At 32.8% G+C, this 21,750-nt stretch overlaps 1 protein-coding gene across 1 annotated transcript; it reads left to right on the forward strand.

Moving 5' to 3' along the window:
• Positions 1–528: 528 nt before the first annotated feature.
• LOC110110270 (protein ROOT HAIR DEFECTIVE 3) lies at positions 529–20,211 on the forward strand. Its single transcript, XM_020841665.2, has 23 exons — positions 529–671; positions 9,328–9,477; positions 10,711–10,777; positions 10,866–10,968; positions 11,654–11,724; positions 11,795–11,858; positions 11,942–12,007; positions 12,141–12,188; positions 12,276–12,338; positions 12,431–12,487; positions 14,264–14,422; positions 14,517–14,585; positions 14,670–14,761; positions 15,680–15,758; positions 15,919–16,084; positions 16,601–16,725; positions 16,874–17,136; positions 17,218–17,314; positions 17,417–17,578; positions 18,138–18,242; positions 19,072–19,166; positions 19,263–19,359; positions 19,463–20,211. Exons 1-23 carry the CDS (start codon positions 641–643, stop codon positions 19,733–19,735), a joined length of 2,502 nt encoding a protein of 833 aa, XP_020697324.1. The 5' UTR covers positions 529–640; the 3' UTR covers positions 19,736–20,211.
• The last annotated feature ends 1,539 nt before the right edge of the window (positions 20,212–21,750 follow it).

Below are 21,750 nucleotides of genomic sequence, written 5' to 3' on the forward strand. Positions count from 1 at the left end.
CCGAGAGATTTAAGCCGTAAATCCGTAAATCGGGATTCCCTACCGTTTGGCTGGATTTAGCGTAAATCCGACTTAAATCCCAGGATAAATCCGATTCCAAACAGCCCCTAAGGAGTTTGACGGCATAGAGGGTCCAACAATTACGCTTCTCTTGGGCCTGCGTAGGGCTTGCTTAACCTCTTCTCCCTTTCTTCTTCGATTGCTTCGCTTGAGGCAAAGTTGTGAACGGACCTTTGCTTCCGTCTACGATGTTCCTTCCTGTAGGATCGTAAGTCACGTCGGATCGCCGTTCTTCTGGTTTGATCGGAAGTAACGACGGGAGCTTGCTTTCTGCGAAGGTGACCATCTTTCTCCCCTCTCTCGCGCTTCTTCCACCTAATCCCGTAAATCCACCGAACTCCCGTATTTGTAAATCCAGGATTTAATATTAATTTACTCAATTAAACTAGCAGTGATAACTTAAGAGGCCCGTAGAGTTTGTCTTTCATCTTCTCTTTTCATCGTTGCTGTTCGGTTTCGTTGCTTCGCAGGTGTACAGATTGCACGCTTCAATTCTACTGCTCCTTCGTGGCTGTTCGACTTGGCTCCTTCGACGACTTTCCCTTCCTGTCGGATCGGAAGTTAGGACATTTTTGATCGGATGCAACAACGGGAGCTCGCTGGCTTTGAAGGTAACTTTCTCCATTGCGTGCTCTTCTCCGGCCAAATCCCGTAAATCTCGTTAAATCCGGGAAAGGACGGGATTAAGATTTACACGGATTTACTAGGATTTATGCCTTAAATCCGGGAATTCGAAGGATTTACAGATGAGCAGAACGCGTTTGGTTGGATTTATGTTAAATCCTACTTAAAACTACACCTAAATCCGATACCAAACACCCCCGAAGGATTTATTAGATTTTAGATTTCCATTTTTTGTGTTCGGCAGGATTTACCATAAATACTTTGCTCATATCCTGCATAAATCCTGTATCAAACAGCCCTTGGTGTTTCTTTTACTTTAGAGTAAAGAGGCTTTGCAAGAATTTTTTTGTTTTTTTGTAGATCTTGTTGGGGATTGTCAAAGAGATCTAAACAATGATAGATTTCTTTGAATGTTCATTTTGGACATAAAAATGCTCAATTAGTAGGCTATTGCGCACTCTTAAAAGGGTTCATGCTTAAGCAAATGTTTTGATAGCCTTTGCACACAACCTCCTTCATCATCCTGTTATCATTTTGGGGCCTCAAACAGTGATCTGGGTTATATCCCTTGTAATGATGAAGCTTTCCCCTTATTGGCAGTCCTCTAAAAATTTTAGTACCCTTTATGAAAGCCATGTCAATTGAATTCCATAAGTTGTGTGGAAAGAGTAGTTTGAACTAGCACATAACTAACTAAGAATGTTTTAGTATGCTTTATCATGGTAACAATCATTTTATGATGTTTCTTTTGTTAGCATCCTTTCTTATACATTTTGAGTTGAGTGAATTGATTCTAATAGTGTATATTTGTCATAAATGTCAGATGTAAGTGTTGAGACTATCATTATGATATTTTGAATTTTGATGTTGTTTTAGGTATTTTATTTTCAAATTTTTGGTTTATTTTTGTTGTAATATGCTTATGATGTGATGCTTATGAGAGCTGAATATCTCCTTTGGTTGTTGATTCCTTGATCAGTTTGGTGTATTGCTTAGATCGCAAGCATGTTTATTTGCTTCATTGGATTTCTTAGCTTAGTAGTTTTCGATTATCTATTCAGCACATGGTTTGTTCTTTCTGTCCAACCATTAATTTGGAAGTTTACTGTTCTTGAATGCTATTTAATGGTATCGTGGTTTTTAGTTTTCTTCCATTGCCATTATTTACTTGTGTTTCAGGGGCTGCCTTGTTTTCTTCTTGAATTTGCTTTGTGGAAGAGATTTGATCCTTGGTCTTGTTATTGTTTATTTGTGTTACACATGTTAACTTATTTCCTTCCTGGTCATACACTGAATAGAGTCAAGATTCTCTACTTTTTCCTCTGCATGACTATGCTATTATAGCTAGATGCATGATATTGTGGTTGTGAACGTTTTATTACTCGTTGTTTGTTTCTTTATTCTCTTGCCTTGACATTATAACAAATCCATGTAATGCTACCTTTGCTTAGTTTGTAATTGGGATGGTGCTGATTTGGTTGTAATACAAGATTGTTGAATCGAGGACTTGGTATTTTTTAGCTAGATATTTGGGATTGTGAGAAACTGCCAATTTTAGGTCTATTTGGGTTATAAGTTGGGCCTTTGATGTATAAAAAAAAAAAAAAAAAAATCCAAGTTTGCCACAATTATTTCTCTCAAACTTGTGTCTGCTTTTGTAAGCATTTCTTTGAGTTCGTGCAAGTCTTGAATGATAAATTCTAGGGAAAACTTATTCTTATATGAACATAAGGCTTGGATTTTTTGGTGCTTCTAATATTGCACATTTTTTCCAATATACTTTATGATTGATTTTGTGTATGCGATTGAGATTTGTTCTATTATTTTGAATATTATTTTTAAGACTAAAAATTTGCCAATAAGTGGAGAAGGGGAGCCTGTTGGTTTCTATTTTTAAGAGTAACGATGATGCATAAGAGCGTGCGAATGATAAGGAGTTAAGTTAATGTGTCATATATTAAAATTATGGTAGAGGGTAATTATGCATAGGTTACGACGTGATACTAATGTTTCTCAAAATCTATTTGGATTCATGTCGGATAGGTCTGCTATGAAAGCTATACATTTGTTGAGAGACTTGATGGAGAAGTATAGTGAGAGTAAAGAGGATCTACATATTATGTTTATTAATTCAGAGAAAGCATATGATAAAGTTCGAAGAAAGGGGTCTGGAGAGTTTTAGAAAAGGAATGAGTTAATAATACTTATATTTAAATCATTAAGGATATCTAAACAAGAGCTATTACTTATGTTCAAATATCATGTAGTTTGACCAAGTATTTCCTATTTCAGTTGTTACATCACAAATCAACTTTACGCCCATATCTTTTTGCTTTAGTCATGAATGTTCTTATTAGACATTTGCAAGAGTATATACCTTGGTGTATACTTTTTGCTAATGATATTCTTCTTGTTGATAAGACTAGTGAGGGAGTTGAAAGAAAACTTGAATTATGAAGGTCAACTGTAGAGTCTAAATTTTTGTTTGATTAGATCTAAAACTAAATACATGTAGTATAATTTTAGTAGTGATTGATCTTGTAGTGGGATTGTGAAATTTGGAGATCAAGTCATTAAAAGAGTACACATTTTAGATATTTTTTGTCTTTTATTCAAAGTAATGGTGAAATAGATGGGGGTATTATTAGTAGAATTTAAGTTGAATAGTTGAAGTGGAGGAATGCATCAGGCCTAAGGGAAAATTTTATAAGATTTTGGAATCTGCAATGCTTTATGATGTAGAATGTTGGCCATTAAAATAGAAACATAATATCAAGTTAAGGTTGTAGAGATGAGGATGCTTAGGTGGATGAGTGACTTTACACTTAGAGATAGAAAGCGAAACAAGTAAGCCCGTGAAAAGGTTGGAGTAGCTCCAATGGTGAGAGAGAGTTACCTTAGATGATTTGGTCACATGAAATAGTCTTCTGATGACCCGGTTAGGAGAGTATATGTATTAGATCCGGTCTATATTATGAATGATAGAGGTAGACCTAAAATGTTTGGCGGGAAAGTATTTGAAATGACTTTTTTTTTTAATTAGATTTAAATGAGAATTTGACTTTTAATAGGACACAATGGAGATAAATGATTCATGTAACCAATCTCACGTAGTGGGATAAATGCTTGATATTGTTATTGTTGTTTTTGTTGATTGAGATTTGGTCTAGTATGTTGCATTATAGGTTGTTGTTTTTGTATTAGAGCTTATGATCGCTTCATTATGTCAAGTACAAGTAGGACCTACCAATAGGTCATTCAAAAATATAATTTGAAAGATTTGGAGAGATTTTTAAAGTAGATTGATTATTTGAAGGACTTCTTTAATCATATATCCTCTATTTGATTTAAGATCTTGAAGTCATTAAAATGAAATTAGTGTTGCATGCGTAGTACTCTTAAGTAGTGTTGCAAGTTAAACAAGATCAATGTAAGCTGATGTGAAACATGAAGCTAAAGCTAAAGTGTAAATTTTGTCATTCAAAGCATATAGGAACCAACCATATGATCCGGTTAGGAAAGTAGAGGTATTAGATTTGACTTATGTTAAGAAAGGTAGAGGTTTACTAAAAAGGGTTGGTTAGAAAATATTTGAAATGATCATTCTTCATTAGATTTAAACGAGAATTTGACTTTTAACAAGACACAATGGAGAACAAAGGATTCATGTAGCCGAGCACACGTAGTGGGACAAAAGGCTTGATGTTGTTGTTGTAAAGCATATAGGAACCAACCATATGATCAAATTAAGAGTTATATCGTGTAAACAATGCAATCCAGTGTATTTAGACATTGCTGTAGAAAATTGAATATACCTTTGAATGTGAACATGAACTTCTAAAATATACTGAATTTATTTTTGAATGTGAGTAAACAAATTATGTCTGTAAAAGGTAATAAACCACTTGGAGAGCATGATTTAATCTTAATTAAATTTTTTCTACAATTCTAACTAAATTAGTCTATATTGGTTCATTGATGTCCAAATGCATGAAAATAATGTTATGTAGGATATTAGGTTGTATCAATATCTCAAATTATTTAGTAATTTCTAATAGTACTTGTCTTAAAAATGCATGAAATTTAAATTTTATTTATCTAGTTAGGGGTTCGTTTGGGATGCTTGTAACTGTTTGTAAAAATAATTGTGGAATTGTTATAATAAAAACATTTTTTAAGGTGCTGTGACTAGTACATTTTTTTTCCTTTCATTTTGAAAATTTTGGACAGCTTTTTTTAAAGTGACCACACTTTATTAGATATATTTTAAGAAGTTACCCTAAAAATTTCTAAGAACAATAAGAAAGTTATCGCTAAACAGAACTATATGAATGGTATGAAAGCAAAGTAGTGACAAGCCGCGTCAAACCAAGCCTTATTTTAAATCATCACTATTGATCTTTAATTAATTAAGGATATTAGGTTATATGTTTATATAGACATAATATTTGTATGATTTTTTTGCTTTTAAAATTTTGTATCATCTTGTCTCCTACAATTTAATTATGGATCTCTATTAGTATTTTGTAGGACGCATAGCGTTATATTACTATATTATTTAATTGCTTGATTCACATATTTTGCCTAAAGATATTTTGATCCAAGAAATTAATGTTTTTTAGTAGAAGAACTAGGCAAATACAGAGGAGGAAGATATTGCTTTCTCGAATCCCCTTTCTCTCTTTGATTATCTAATTCCTCCATGTTTCTTTGTGAGAACTCTCTCTTAATTTTTTTATGTCCAATTTGATTGATCCCTCCTTTGCTCTCTCTCCTTTGACTTTCCTTTAGAATTACAATGAATATTAGTTGCATTAAAATGCAAGAAATATTATTACAAGAAATCATGATTATAAGTTATGAGAAAACGATACTAATTTTGGCATTGATTTTGTATTCCATTGGAGCCAAACTGACAGTACAATTGCTCAACAACAATCTTCTTTACCCTAATTGTTCTTAGCTATTGGGTTAATTTTTTTTTAAACAGTTTGTGAGTTCCGTCTTCCCTTGTCAATTCTCTCAGCTTCAATAGGTTTCTCTGAGTAGTGTTATAGTCCTCTCAACTTATATTTCATGCACCTTCTTAGTAAGTCAACTGATTTACATCCCTTCCTTAAAAGCTGGTTCGCTCTAATGAATCAAGCTGAAGGAGTGGGGCAATTCAATTATTCTCTCTTATGTTGAGAAAATCACATTTATTTTATTAACAATACGATCATCTATGGTCGAGAAAACATATTAACCATCTTGCTCTCCACTACCTTCTAGTGCCTGATGACTTAGTTTAACTGCTATAAGTATTTCAAGGACTTTCTATGTTGCAATTATTAAATTTTTTGATTGTGTGTAGAGGTATTGAAGTTGCTTGTGGTTTGTATGAACATTGGTTTGTTTGTTTTAGTAAATAAGATCACCAGTGCTTTAGTGCTCGACGAGTCACCCAAAATTCCTTATCATACGTTGGGTAGTTCTTCTAAAGACCTTTTAGCAACTTAGACTCACATGCTACAAGTCTGCTTTTTACATCATAACCACATCTATTGCATATCCAGAAGCATCAACCTGGCTTGGATCTATTGGGTGAACAACCCTTATCCTCATCAAGGTCAAGTGTTGTACAGATCTCTTTCCTATTCGGCAATGCCATCATGGAAATGCTCGAGTCTGGTTGATTTACTGACTCTAATGTTTGATTTTTGTCCATTGCAGTGGTCATCTTCTTTCCCTTGATATCTCATATAAATTTCTCATGGAGGCAGGAAGAGCTCTAGATATAGTTTCCAACTCTTTGCTTTTTAATGTCATAACATCTAGCAATGGTCAAAATATTGGTTATTTTTAGAAGAGGTTATTATGGAATTATCTTTATTAAAACTGTTTTGGTTCCACTTCTTTTTCTTGGCAACTTTTAATTCCCCTCCTTATCATTAGAGGGATTTCTTCCTTGGGCTTTGGTATTTTTGTTAATGGCAATGAAAAATATGTTTTCCTTATTGGGATCTTTGACGTGGATAAGTATAAGCAATGTTTAAAATTGCGTATTCGGGTATTGAGGCATTTTTCATTCGTGAGGCGAGGCGTGAGGCGAGGCGTAAGCCTCAAAATCAAAATATTGCGTAAACATAAAATGATAATTTTTTATATATTAATGAGTGAATAATATAAAACATAAAAAAGAATAAGATATGAAGTGAAATCAAAATATCCTAATAATAAGACAACATGAAATATAGTTCAACTCAAAATTTTATCTTTCCCAAATCCCAGTATTCTTTTTATTAACATATAATTCTAATTTCCAGAAATAAATAGCAATGACATATCACATAAGAACTCATAAGTCATCAGCATTGTCATCACTAAGGGGTTCTTCATTTGAATTGTCATTATGATGAACTGATCTCTCTCCTTCCTCCTCTCCTATATAGTCCAATGTTGGGCATTTACTTCAAGATTTATGTAAGTTTTAATATATATAGCATAAGGCGTAAGCCTCATATCAGTAAGGCGAGGCGGGCCCCAAGGCGGGCCCCAAGGCGGGCCTCAACCAAATTGAGGCTCAAGCCTCATAAAAAAAACTCGAGGCATAAGCATCGAGGCGTTTTTTACTGGAATTGCACAAAGGCGGGCCTCGAGGCGAGCCTCATATTGCGCAATTTTAAACCCATGAGTATAAGTTCATGGAAATGCTATAATGCAAGTTGGCCATATGTTATGTTAACACAATGACGTATTTTAGTCAACTTCTTGGATTGTGCGAAGTTAAAATTGCAACTTTTATTGGTTTAGACATAAGGCCCTAGAGCATGTGAAAATCCATTTCATTTTTAATAGAATTAATGTCTTTTCAAACTAATGTTATTGTATGTGATTTTCTTGAGTGCGACATGTCTTGATGACAAATTTATGAGGAAGTTTCATGTTGTGCTGATTCAATACCTAAATTATCTTTAGTGTGTTTAATTGTTGGTCAGTTTTTTTATTCATCTATTTCGTGATTCGTCTTTCTTGTGTGATTGAGATTTGTTTATGCTATGATTGTTTTTTATTTTTTGTGATGTGAATCCTTTTAATTGTGTTTTTATTTCATTCTCACATTTCTTGTTATATTTTAGATTTTAAATGACCGTTAATTTATCATGCGGAGTGAGTTTAATGTATTCATATTTTGCATAAAAAGGGAGCAAATATCAGCTTAATTGAGAGCCAGACTATTAATTTTGATCTTTTGTGTGTTTATTTTACATATTCCATCCTATTTCTGGTTTTGGAATCTCTAAGGTGTATTGCATTAATAAGCCTTGATACATGTTGCTAGTTCTGATTTAGAAGAACTTAGAAGTGAATCCTCCTCTAGTTGATATGCTATAAGCGATCCCAATTAATGCTTTCTTTTTACGTTATTTTCATTGAGAAAGTTGTAGTTGCATTGAGATTCTCTTCTTTAGATAAATCCTTATATAGTTTTCATTGAGAAAGGTGATTTGTATGAAGATTCTCTTCTTTATTTAAATCTTTTAAATATATTGCTTATTGATTAATCCAAAAGAACTTTGGAGTATCAAATTAGCTCATGACTTGTGATTTTATGTTATTTTGTTAAAACATAAGGTTTCAAGGCTTTTTTTTTTGCTCTGACGGCATTTACTTTCTTTCATCTGATATGTATTTAGTGTTAATTTTATGTTATTTAGCTAAAACATAAGGTTTTAAGGCATTTCTTTTTTTTCTTTAACGGCATTTACTTACTAGCAAATGATATGTATTTAGTGTCATTTGATAATTTGTTTTGTATGTTTTCTTTGAACTTGTTGAGAGTTATTATAAAATGTACTGACCCATCTATCTTTTGATAGCCCCATACAACTTTGTTCATGTCATATCCATATCTATGAAAGGTAGATATGTGCGTTAGAGCTTTATTGATATATTTAGACATTTGGTGGGGAACTAAGTTGAAAAGGGCAGCACCCTTACGATTGTAATGAGAGAGATATAGCATTTTCTTGTGTACTCACATGGATATTTGTTATAGTCCTCAACAAAATTAATTTTTGAAACATGTTTTTCAAAATTAATTTTATTATTCCTACTTTTTATCTCGCATTCTCAACTTAATATGTACCCTTGTAAACAGTATGCTTTTATATTCCTTTTTCTGGCACATATTTTGATAAGGAAAATGTTATGAGTGATTGATTTTATGCTTGGAATGAATATCAACTGTATCAACTAAGAAATATTGTTGTGATGCTTTCATCCATTGTCTTTACTGGAGTTTTTTCTCTTTTTTATTTTTGGGTTAACTTCATGCTCTTCTTCTATTTTTTTTCTTTATTTTCTTTACATCACACTATGCTCATATTTTGTTTTTCATTGTTCTCTCTATTTTTAAGGTGCTTAACACTGAACTTTATAGTACATTGCTTTATGTTGATCACCAAAAATTAAGCAGTTTCTTACTAGTTTGCTTGCTTCATATATGATTAGACACTGCTTTTAAGAAGTTTATGCCAGTAGACTTGGTTATCATATTTAATTCGTTGTTACTTACTGCACATCTGAGTACATATAGAGCACAATTATGGGTAAAATGAAGGGAGCTTATTCTTAAATTCGTGCATGTCATGTTGTTGACAGATATGGGGGATAATAGTTGTTCTACTCAACTAATTGATGGAGATGGCGTATATAACGTCTCTGGAATGGAGAATTTCATGAAGACCGTGAAACTTGGTGAATGTGGTCTTTCATATGCTGTCGTCTCCATAATGGGTCCTCAAAGCAGTGGTATGTTGTTTGGTTGGTTCTTTAGATTATTTTTTCTATTTTTTGTTCCTTTTCTGAAAGTAACACTTCAAAATTTCTTAGGCATGACATATTATTATTAATTGAATGTCTTTAGATTCTTCACTTTAATTTCAAGAATCACTATTTTCTTTGGTTATATGCGTAGATGAAGCTAGCGGCATTGTGAATAGCATCCCTTAAGAACTTAGCATACTTCATGTCATTTTTGACACAGAACAAATGCATAATAATTTTTCATTTATAATATTTGGCCCTGGTCAATTATCATGTACGTATAAGATAGCCAATAACAAAACTCTGACTTTATATCTGATATTTCAAGAAGATAGAGCCAATCAACTTCCTTCAAAACTTACCCATATTTCAAAAATGGGTTTAAATTGGGCTCAGATTTTGGTTCAACTCACCCATGATGCGATTATGCAAGCCATTGTACTTTCTTTTATTTGTGCTGCTTTTTATTTTGATGAGCACTTGTATGGATGCATAAATTGCATGATTGTATCTATTCTATGTGATTAGATATGATTTTTTTAATCTGTCTTTTTTCCTTTTTGATCACTTAGGTGCTCTTTTCTTGAGAAGTCTCAAAATTTTGACAAAGCATGGCATAAGTTTTTTTTTTATATCTGCCTTCTTAAGATATAATTCTTTTTTATAACTTCTTGTGTACATGCATATATCAATGGTTTCTAGGAACTTGTGGGCCACAAAACACAATAATAATATGAAGTAAGTATTCGCATTATGACAGATGCAGAGCAACACAAATAACTTTTGATGAATAGATGGTAACATGCAGGTTGGACAGTTGACCTGCCTTTGAATGAAAGCAGCCTCAATCACTTGTGTCGCATTATTTTTTTATTATGATCTAGTTATAAAATCTAGATGTTAGCCCTAGAGCCATGGTTAGTTGCCTCCATTGTGAGTTGAGCCATTGAAATTGTCTTTTTGCAAATATAAGGGTAAGTTTGTGTATATGAATCCAAAGCTCAGACTGCGAGAGCTACATGGATACATCATTTAGTTTTGAAACTTGTTGATTGTTGCTTTGGGTGCATTTATTTAAATGTCAATACCTGTGCCATGCAATAACTTTTGCTATTGTTTAGTATTGTTTTTGACAAATATTGACTGGAGGGTTATGGCATTCAGTTTTTTTAGATCTGTACAGAAAGTATAAATTTTGAATTTTCACTATTTCGATAGGGAAGAGCACTCTCTTGAACCATCTTTTCCATACCAACTTCAGAGAGATGGATGCATTTAAGGGGAGGCAAGTTCTTAGCTTCTTTTGATAAAATTAAATGTATTTTTTATGTGAATAGATCCTTATATTATTATTATTATTTTTTGTACTTCAGGTCTCAAACTACTAAAGGAATTTGGCTGGCAAGGTGTGTGGACATTGAACCTTGTACTATTATCATGGATTTGGAGGGTTCTGATGGAAGAGAGCGAGGAGAGGTAGCTTTAAGATTTGACTCTTTTGAGCATAATTTTTTTTTTCAAATGAACTTAAAAATCATTCGTTTTAGTATCATTTTTTATTTTTACTTTTGAATGTTCAATGTGCTAATTACACACGATTTAAATCTTTCTTAATGATTTATATGTTCGCATTTTTCAAATCTTCCTACAATATTTGTTCACCATAGATATGCAAACCTGTCTGTTCCTAAAAATCAAAACAAAGTGTATCAACGAGCTTTGGCGTTTTTACAATTTTATAAGCAAAGTAAAATATTAATCAATGTCAAATAATTGACAAAGCTGACGCACAATCATAATGTGCTAAACTTGGTTATATATAATATGTGAATTTGTTAGTTTTAGATATGTACAGAATAAGGCACCTTATGCCACTGAAAGAAGAATTTTACTTTATTAGTTCATTTCGACCTTGGATTTATGTTGAAAATACTGCACGTATGTCAAATTATGTGTCACATTGTGGAAATGTTAAATTGAATGAAATTGCGAAGTCTAAATAAAAATCGTAGCTAGCATTATGGGCTAGCTTCTCATGCAAGCAGTAAAAACTTACTTTACTATGTTTCTAATGTCTGCTGTGCATGGTGCATCTAAATTGCTCCCACCATCTTGCAGTTAAACACTTAACTTGTAATATTGATTTTTATCCTTTTTTCAGGATGATACTGCATTTGAGAAGCAGAGTGCTCTTTTTGCTTTAGCAGTTTCAGATATAGTTTTGATAAATATGTAAGCCTTCTGATCTATTTATTTTATTTGATGAGGCATCAATGATTATTTTTTAATGATCTTACTACAGGTGGTGTCATGATATTGGACGTGAGCAGGCTGCTAACAAACCTCTTTTAAAAACTGTATTCCAAGTAAGCACGGGCTCTTTCTCTAATGGAACGGTATTATTTGCTGTAGTTTTTACCTGAAGTTACCTTTTTGCTTTTCTTAACAGGTCATGATGCGGTTATTTAGTCCTCGTAAAACAACCTTACTATTTGTCATACGTGACAAGACTAAAGTAAGTGATATTTAATTATTTTGGTGGTTTATATGATATGATCTTTATGGATGCTTATTATGATATTTAGAAAAAGTTTTTTTTTTCCTCTTCTGTTTGGAAATACTGAGCATGTTTGTCTTTACATGGGTAGACCCCTCTGGAAAACTTGGAACCTATTTTGAGGGAAGATATTCAAAAGGTATGTGCTATTTGTTGCTTGTCTTATATTTTATGTATTCATTATATTATTTATTGTTGAGCATGCTTTTAATTTTTTTGGTTACAGATTTGGGATTCTGTTCAAAAACCGATAGAGCATAAAAATACTCCACTTAGTGAATTTTTTAATGTAAGTTGCAAAAACATTGATATAATATCTTCTTTCTCTTCTAATGAATATAATGTATTTCTTTCTTAATTTTGATCTATTTCAAACCATAGGTAGAAGTTGTTGCCCTTTCAAGTTTTGAAGAAAAGGAAGAATATTTCAAGGAGCAGGTAAATTTTCATTTTATTATTGCATTTTAAAGCCTCCGTTTCTGATTCATTTTTTTGGTCTTGTGGAATGGGGTTTCTTTATCAAAATATGCCTGTGCCTTGTACCTTGTTTCTTGTGATCATCATGACCATCATGAACTGTGAGATAGTTGGTACTGAGCATCCTAACCAAGTCATCCATTTGGAGAACCCCAATTGTGCGGGTCTAGGAAAAAATCTTGGCTCTACTTCAGCATAGAAGCAGGGGACCACACCTTCCAACTTGTCATATGCTTGGAATGTACCAGGCCAAAGGATTTAGCTCGAGCATTATCACATACTCATGCACCTATTGTAATTCTAAATTTTTGGTCAATGCCACTACCCTTCGCCTGTAGATGCTTACGGGTAAATGCAATGGCACTGCTTATTTTGTTACCTAGGTGTAACCTAAAAAGGTTGTGAATAGATCATGGAACATCTTTAAAAGATTTTGGTCGAAGAAAATTAGAAAGAGTTGATTTTTAGTAGTTCTTTGGAACTTCTGCGAATGTAATTTGATCTAAATGAGATAATTTCTGCAGCCTTTAATAATCCATTAGATTGAGAAGATTTGGTGAACTGTGTGCCCAGAACCCTTCACCCTATTGCTAATGTAACCCTTTTTGTTTAGCATGTGTATGCACACACCTTTTCTGTGTTTTTCTTTTTTGAATGTAGTTGTTGGGGTTTGAGAGGTGGTGCATGGTAGTTATGTTTTTTTTTTTGGTCGGGATTTGAGGTTGGTGCTTGGAAGTTGGCAATTGTAATAAATTTGTGATTAAAGCTATTTTGAAGAAAAAGAAAAGAGTATGTGTTTGCTTGGAGGAAAAGTGAGAGCAATGAAGAATAGGAAAAGGTAAAATATGAGTGACTACAACAATAGAAGATGAACATTGGCAAGGATAAAAAGAAAAGAACTAAATGTGAATAGGATGAAAAAACATGGTATTAGGAAATATTAAAGTGGTTTTTTACTTTGGCACTGATATTCTTTTCATGAAAATTCTGTGGCTAGCATGCCAAATTAATACTCTATTATTGATGGTTCGTTTTGTTGATTACGTGATATAATCTGAACCAATACTTAATCATCTATAGTTTCATCAAAAATGAACATGGAAAATGTATATAATACATGTCACCCAGGTATTCCAGGCTTCATATATGGCGTGTGTGCTATATTGAATCAAACTTGCATGAAAGATCTTAGATTTCTTTGTCAATCAAAATTGATTTCCCCAGAGGCTATTGAGACCCCCAACAATTTGTTGAAGAAGACTAACCCCTTAGCTACTATGTACTCATTCAATCAATGGTGCAGCTTGTCTCCATCCAAGTTGCATCATTAAGAACTCATATTTCATGCAACAGTGTGTTTGCCTTGGGGAAATGTTCAGGTCAGTTGTCCAGGTGAACTTATTAGGATATGGTGCTACTTTGATCTCAATTTCTTCTTTTTTCTCTGCTAGGACAAACTGGATGTAATAGTCTTTTTGTAGGACATGTATTCCTTGCTTTAATGGCGGTTGGTATAGTTTGATGGATAAAATTGAAGTTTTTCCAGGAACCCTCGAATATCTGACTTTTTTTCTTACAAGCTTAGCTGAACGGTCCATTATCCACCCTATTTTCTCGATACACTATAATATTTAATATGTTGTAACGCCTGCAATATGCAACTTGTTTAAGAAAAAAAACTTAATTCTTGCTCTTAATTTACGCATACTTAAGGTTTTATTGTTATTTTCCCTGCAGGTTGCGAATCTAAGGCAAAGGTTTTTTCATTCTATTGCTCCTGGCGGGCTTGCTGGAGACAGACGAGGTGTTATTCCTGCATCGGGATTTTCCTTTAGTGCACAACAAATTTGGAAAGTTATAAAAGAGAACAAGGATCTTGATTTACCCGCCCACAAGGTGATGTATTGTTTTTTTGTTAGTTTATAACTTGTGAGTGTTTTTTTTTTGCTTTGATATAGCAATATTTAATTATGTTGTTGTCCTAGTGTAGGTTATGGTTGCCACTGTTCGCTGTGAAGAAATTGCAAATGAGAAAATTGCTTCTTTTGCTGATAATGAGGTAATTGACTAAGAATTTCTCTCTATTTAGTTTCTAGTATGTGGAATGTTTTTGGCATCACTATTCATTTGAGTATTATGATAGGAGTGGCGTCACCTTGAAGAGGCTGTGCAAAATGGCGTTGTTCCAGGTTTTGGGAAGAAGCTCAGCTCTATATTGGAGAATTGTTTGATCGGGTAAGGATTCTTAGTTTTATCAATGTGAAAAATATCTTTTGTTGCTTATCATTGATTGCTAATAAGAAAAATTTAGTGAATATCATCACATATGTTTCTTTTTTCTTGATTTAAGATTTAGCTTATATTTAGGTTATTATTGACAAATTAACGGATAAATTTAATGATAACTACCTTTTAAATCTTTACAAGGGTTAATGCTTCTCGTATGTAGGGTTGCTATTTTATAAAATGTTGATCTTCATTTTAAAAAGTGATTAGATTTGAATGAAGTATGCTGGTTTATGCTCTTGAAAATTTAAAAACATTTCAAGTAACTTATTTTGCCAGTATAAGGACAAACACAATCTTTGAGCTATCTATGAATATTTCTCTTGCTCCCTCCCCTTCAACTTACTGAAATTTATCTTTTTAAAATTTGGTAATATGCATGTCTACATTTGTGTTTATTTTGTGACATAGTTTTAGCCAATTGTTATAAAATATTGGTAGGTCAAAGGGGATTTGACTAGATATAAACATTGCGTGATGGTTTTAGAACGTAAGATTGAAAAAAATTGTACGGGAGCCATTAATATAAATTAATTTGAAAGTCTTTTGAAAAATTTTATGTATTATTTAGTAATTCTGTGTTTAAGGATGATTAAGAATGTATTTATGGTTGGTGGCTATCTTCAGTTGAGTTCCTTCTAAAAAATTCAAGAAAATAAATACGAATGATATCTTTTGGTATTGGACATTTATACTCAAGAATGACTAATCAGGATATCTCGCCCACAACTACTATTATTTTATCTTTTTTGATTGAAGAGTTTGAAAAAAAAACTTCTTCCTGATTTGCTGTTTTGCTTGCTTGCATATTATGATTTCCATTACAACAATTTCATAATTGAACTAAAAATTTGATTTGTATTACAGTTATGATATGGAAGCTGTATATTTTGATGATAGTGTTAGAACCTCAAAGAGACGACAATTAGAATCAAAACTTCTTCAGGTACTATCACAAAAATATTGTTTGAAAGCATATTTGGTCATGTTGTTACTGAAAAATCTTTGTTTTAGAAAATGTTATGCAAGTTCTGCAAATTGTAATGTATGATCTAAGTTGGCATTCTTAATTATTATATAATGCCTTTTAAGTTTTATAACTGCAGTTTGTTCAACCTGCTTATCATTCCATGTTGGGGCACCTAAGATCCAAAACTTTAGAAGATTTTAAAGCTAGATTTGAGAAGGCTCTGGAAAGTGGGGAAGGATTTGCGACTGCTGCTAATGATTGCACTCAGTCTCTCATGTCTGCATTCAATGAAGGCTGCAAAGGTAGCTAGTTAGAAATTTTAATTAGATTTCTTGAGCTATTCTTTATCACAATGATTTGTCTTGTTGAATGAATGGATGCAACATGTTTATGTTTTATTTTTCCTCCATTTTTGGAAGCATTCTATTTATGGAGATTTTATCTCAATGCATTCTTGGTATAGTAGGTGTGATTAAGCTAGTGTTATGGTTCGTAGTTGGGTAATTGCTTCTTTTCAAATCCTTTAAAAGGGCATGCATGTATTGGCATGTATAGTCTTGTTCTCCAGATAGGAATGGTAGTTCAAGTTGTTTATGTGAGGGCTTTTTTTTCATAGATGCGAAGATACTACAATTTGTCAAGCATCACACTTATATAATGATTGGCAAAATATATATTAAATTTTCTTTTAGGCGATAGTTGGAGGCTTTTCTATAGTTTTTTTAAACTAGTTCTTTTATTTTCTTAGTAATTCTTGTTTAGCTTACTTATGATTGAAAATTGAAGAATGCTGATGTGGATCAAATGCTTAAATACAGATGCAGAGATTGAACAAGCATCGTGGGACTCTTCAAAAGCACGGGAAAAACTTCGACGTGATATAGATGCATATATTGCTTCAGTTCGCAAGGCAAAATTATTTGAACTCACATCCTTGTATGAGGTATGATATAGCTATAATAAAATTTTTAATTGTAGTAGGAGAATAAATATCTTATTCATTGTAATTTAATCAATGGGGTTATGATCATCTTGATGAGCTTCTGCTTATTAAAAAATGTGTTTATTGCTGTCTTATATTTCACATACAGGAAAAACTTAATAAGGCACTTTCAGAGCCTGTGGAAGCTCTTCTAGATTCTGCCAGTGATGATACGTGGCCATCAATTAGAAGTCTTCTTCAGCGGGAGACAAAGGCTGCTTTATCTAATTTTGCTTTAGCCCTTTCTTCATTTGATATTGATCAGACAACTATCGAAAAATTGCTTACAAAATTAGAGGAATATGCTAGAAGTGTTGTTGAATCTAAGGCAAGGGAAGAAGCTGGGAGAGTCTTGATGCATATGAAGGATAGGTGATGATTATTTTCTTTAAGTCTTACTTGTGAAAGGTCCCATGTATTTAATTTGTTTAATTGTATGAATCATGTTTACAGGTTTTCAACATTGTTTAGCCGTGATTCTGATTCAATGCCAAGATTGTGGACAGGAAAAGAAGACATAAAAGCAATCACCAAAATGGCTCGTTCAGCAGTATGTGTCCTGATTTTGTATTCTTTTTTTTATGTCACAAGTTGATGCTTATAGATTACAATTAATTCTTAATTGTATATCAAATTGTTTTATTTTTTGCAGTCTTTGAAGTTATTGTCTGTTATTGCTGCAATTCGCTTAGAAGGGGACAAGGATAGTGTTGAGAACACCCTTCAACTTGCTTTGGTGGATGTTCCTAATAGTTCAACTTCAAATAGGAACATTCAGCCATTGGACCCATTGGCTTCTAATACATGGGAAGATGTATGACTTCATATCATTTTCTTTGTATATAATTTACTTGGTTCTTTACTGATTCACTTAGTAAGAATTTTATTTCCCGTACATGGAAGTTTTTTATGAACATGTTTCATCTTTTCATCATTTAGTTTCTAGAGCATTTGCATGATACTTCAGTTTTGCTCTTCTGCTTGTGCAAGCTATTTGTAGCTTTGTGAACTAGATCTATCTTCTTCCAAAGGTATTTGGTTGCTTTGTATTTTAGACTTTTGATTGTATGAGCGAGATTTCTTTGTTCACTTTGCCTTGCTTACTTTTGTTACGTGATAGCGAGCATAGGTTGTTCTTGTTGTTTGCTATGTGGTCACTTTTACTTTGTCTAATCATTCGGTAATCAAATGAAAATGCATTGCTGCAAAAGAAAATGTGTACGTCAGCAGATCTCATACTGATTCAGTGTCCAGCGGTCTTACTCCTTTTGTCCATGAATATACTTAAATTGTATAATATATCATTTATGTAAACTGTCTATTTATTCAATTCATGGTTGTATTCACTTGATATCCCTATATTTGCTTTTTAGGTTCCATCAACGAGAACATTAATTACGCCAGTTCAGTGCAAGTCATTGTGGAGACAGTTCAAGGCAGAAACAGAGTATACTGTGACACAGGCTATTGCTGCTCAGGCATGTTTTTGAACCTCAACTTTTCTTGCCGCTTTCTTTCCACTGATATCTTTATGAAAAATAAAAATATAGCCATTGGAGTACTCTGCCTTAATGTTTAATATGTGCGTTGAATGAGAGCTATTTTTTATGTGACGTATCTTATCCTTGCCTTCTGTTCAGTTTGGCCCTCTCCTTAACCTATTTTTTTAATAACGGTGCGTATCATTTGTCTGAAACTTAAATAGATAGAAAAAAGACTATTGGAATATCAATTGTATGTTGCTTTTTTAAAATCATCTAGTTCCTGGGCAATTACTTGCTGAACTTTTTTTACGAAACCCCTAGTATTCCATTTTGTGGCACCTGAAAAGGCTGAGGGCAACACGACCTCTAGTGTTCATTGGTGTTAGTATAAGAAAAAAAATAATGTTAGGTTCTTTTAATATAAACTTTACGAGGGTGAGTTTAAAAATTATTGAAATTTTTTTTGAGATTAGTCTTAGCTATAGAGTACGTTTTGTATTAATCTCTTAGTAAATTCAGTTATTTTTAAACATATTTTGGCACAATTTATATTAGAATATCTTAACATTTTTTTAAGAGTATAGATGCCTACATGTTTCTTCTTCAGAATGTTGTTTCTATTCATAATTTCTCAAAAGGCACATTAGAGAGTTTCTATCAGATTAGTCACTGTTTATTCTGTCAGTTAATATGGACAGTTTTTTGCAATGCAATTATAAATTGCAATCAATTTCTACTTTAATTTGGCATATTTTTAAAAAAAATCCACACCTTTTACTGCAATGCAACATCTTTTATGCCTAAATATTCATACTTATTTCAGGAAGCTAACAAGAGGAACAATAACTGGCTGCCTCCTCCTTGGGCCATTGCTGCTATGCTTATTTTAGGATTCAATGAATTTATGACACTTCTAAGGTAAATTTTTTGAAGGTCTGCTATGAATTATGATTGACAATCTTATCACTTTCTATTACATTTAACAAAATATTATGTTCATGTTCCTCCTATTAGAAATCCTTTGTATCTTGGGGTCATCTTTGTTGCATTTCTTCTGGGCAAGGCCCTTTGGGTCCAGCTTGACGTCTCAGGCGAATTTCGAAATGGAGCTGTGAGTTATTTAGATAATTGAAATGTTAATGATTTCTTTTTAATCTGAGTGCATCCTACTATTTTTCTATTAATAAATTTTTATCATATGCTTAATGATACAGCTTCCTGGGATTCTTTCATTATCCACAAAGTTTCTTCCAACCGTCATGAATCTCCTCAAGAAATTAGCAGACGAGGGACAAAGACCTACAGCTTCAAATACCCGAAGGAATCCGGAGCTTGATTCAAAGAGTTTCCCAAATGATGTAAATAGTACTTCGACATCATCAGCTGCATCAACTAATGAAACTTCTTCAAACAGTACAGCTGCATCATCTAATGTAACTTCTTCAGACAATGGTGTTGAATACACGAGCCCAATAAAACAGCGGTAGGAGTGAGTAACTTGTGCTGCTATTAGAGTATATTCTCATTGGTCATTTATTACGTGATTTTGCTTCTCTTAAGTCATTAGAAAGAGCATTGCCTACTTTCCCAGAGAGATCTTCAAGCTGCTTAAAGCACTTGCTGGAACTGATCAGATTCAAAGTGTTACATCACGTAATAGTTGTGAAGGTTCTTCCTTTTTTTTAGGTGAGTATTTTTAGCGTTGGTTGTGCTTGCTAGGCCAAAGTTGTATTGGTTTGTTGATCTTGTTGTAAGGAGGTTTGATTTTTATCGGATGTTGTAAGCTTGGGCTTATTCACATTATTCCTGTCTACCTATAAATTTGTGCACTTGTCACATATTTTTGGTTTTCATAGAAAGGTTTGAAGCTCTTCATACTTATCTGTTGGAATGAGTCATCTTTGTAACGAAGGAACTTTATGCATTTGAGTTAGTAATTAATGAGTTTCATATGTTTTAAAAATTTTGAAAAGAGCAGTGAATCTAGCATTTTCTTTCTACATTTGATTTATGAGAATTAAATAGCTATGATAATTCATTGTGCAGGTTAAACGGCCCCATGACTTTCTTAATGAAATTAGCTACCAATTCTTGGTTTTTGCATTAACACTATATATGACAATGCTTGATGAAAATATTGTTGTACAAAATATCACTTTGCCTTTTATTCTTTCCTCTTTTTTTTTTTTCTCTTCTCTTAGTTGGTATTGATTTTATTTTATTTTATTTTTGTTTTTGCTTCTCTTACTTGGTGTTGATTCTCTTAGTGAAGTTATTAAGGATAAAGATTAAAAAGTGCTTTTATTAAAAGAGGATATTCAACAAAGATGAGATATTTAGCTAAACTTTTTAATGAAAATTATGAGAGAGTGGTTGACTTTAAATGAAAATAAAGTTTTTTATTTTTATTGTTGTATTAATAGTCAAAGTTAAAGAGGTTTTAAGGAAAAAAAAGTGTGGAAAAGTTGTTGAACTTGTTGATATTCCAATAGAGGTGTAGAAACTCTTAGGAGATAAAGAAATATTTTGGCTTTCTAATTTTTTTAATATTATTTTGAAGACAAAAAATGATGCCAGATGATATGAGAATGAGTGTGTTGATTCTTATTTTTAAGAATAAAGGTTATGCATAATATTGTCTGAATTATATAGGAATTAAGTTAATGTATCATATTTTAAAATTATGGAAGAGAGATATATATCATAGGTTGTGGCATGACGTTAATGTTTCTCAAAATCAAATTGGATTCAAGTGAGGTAGGTTTACTATAAAAGCTATATATTCTATGAAGATTTGTTTTATATATATATATATATATATATATATATAAAGGCATCAATTTGTTAATGCAAAAATTTTTTAGAAGTGAAAACTTACATAGCCTGGCCAAGTTTTAACTTATTGTACTCGTGCATTTTGTCTTATTATTTTTTTAAACATAATATAGAGATTTTATTTTATCAAATAAAGAAGGATACAATCAAACAAAACAAGAACAAAGTAGGATTACACGACCAAAGTTAGAAATGAAGAGAAAGCAAATAGTGACGAAGGCGATGAAGCTAGCCAGGCTCAGTAATTGCCAAAAGCTCCCAGACGCTAGACTCGGACCATCCAGAGGAAACAAGCAACAATCCACAAAGAAGAAAGACAAGCAAAAGAGCCACGAATAGTAGCCAACAAATCATAGCTATCCAGGTGGTGAACAAAAAGTCGCCACATTGTTGCCCACAAAAGAATGATACAACTGCAAAGACCAACACCACAATCTAACCAATTAAAAGCCAACCACATCCACAAAAGCTGTCATCAAAGTGACACACATCAACCAATAATGAAGCAAAAGGTCCTAAACGATAGTAGAACAATCAAAATTAGTTCCTTTTGGGTTTACGTCATCGTCGTTTCCCACCTCTATGGGAGAAGGCCTTTTCACAATGCCATTCACAACAAATTTAAGAAAGCATTAAACTCATTGGCTCCCACTAGCTCATCCCCCAC

This window comes from Dendrobium catenatum, unplaced genomic scaffold, assembly GCF_001605985.2.
Source record: "Dendrobium catenatum unplaced genomic scaffold, ASM160598v2 fragScaff_scaffold_9, whole genome shotgun sequence".
Lineage (NCBI taxonomy): Eukaryota > Viridiplantae > Streptophyta > Magnoliopsida > Asparagales > Orchidaceae > Dendrobium > Dendrobium catenatum.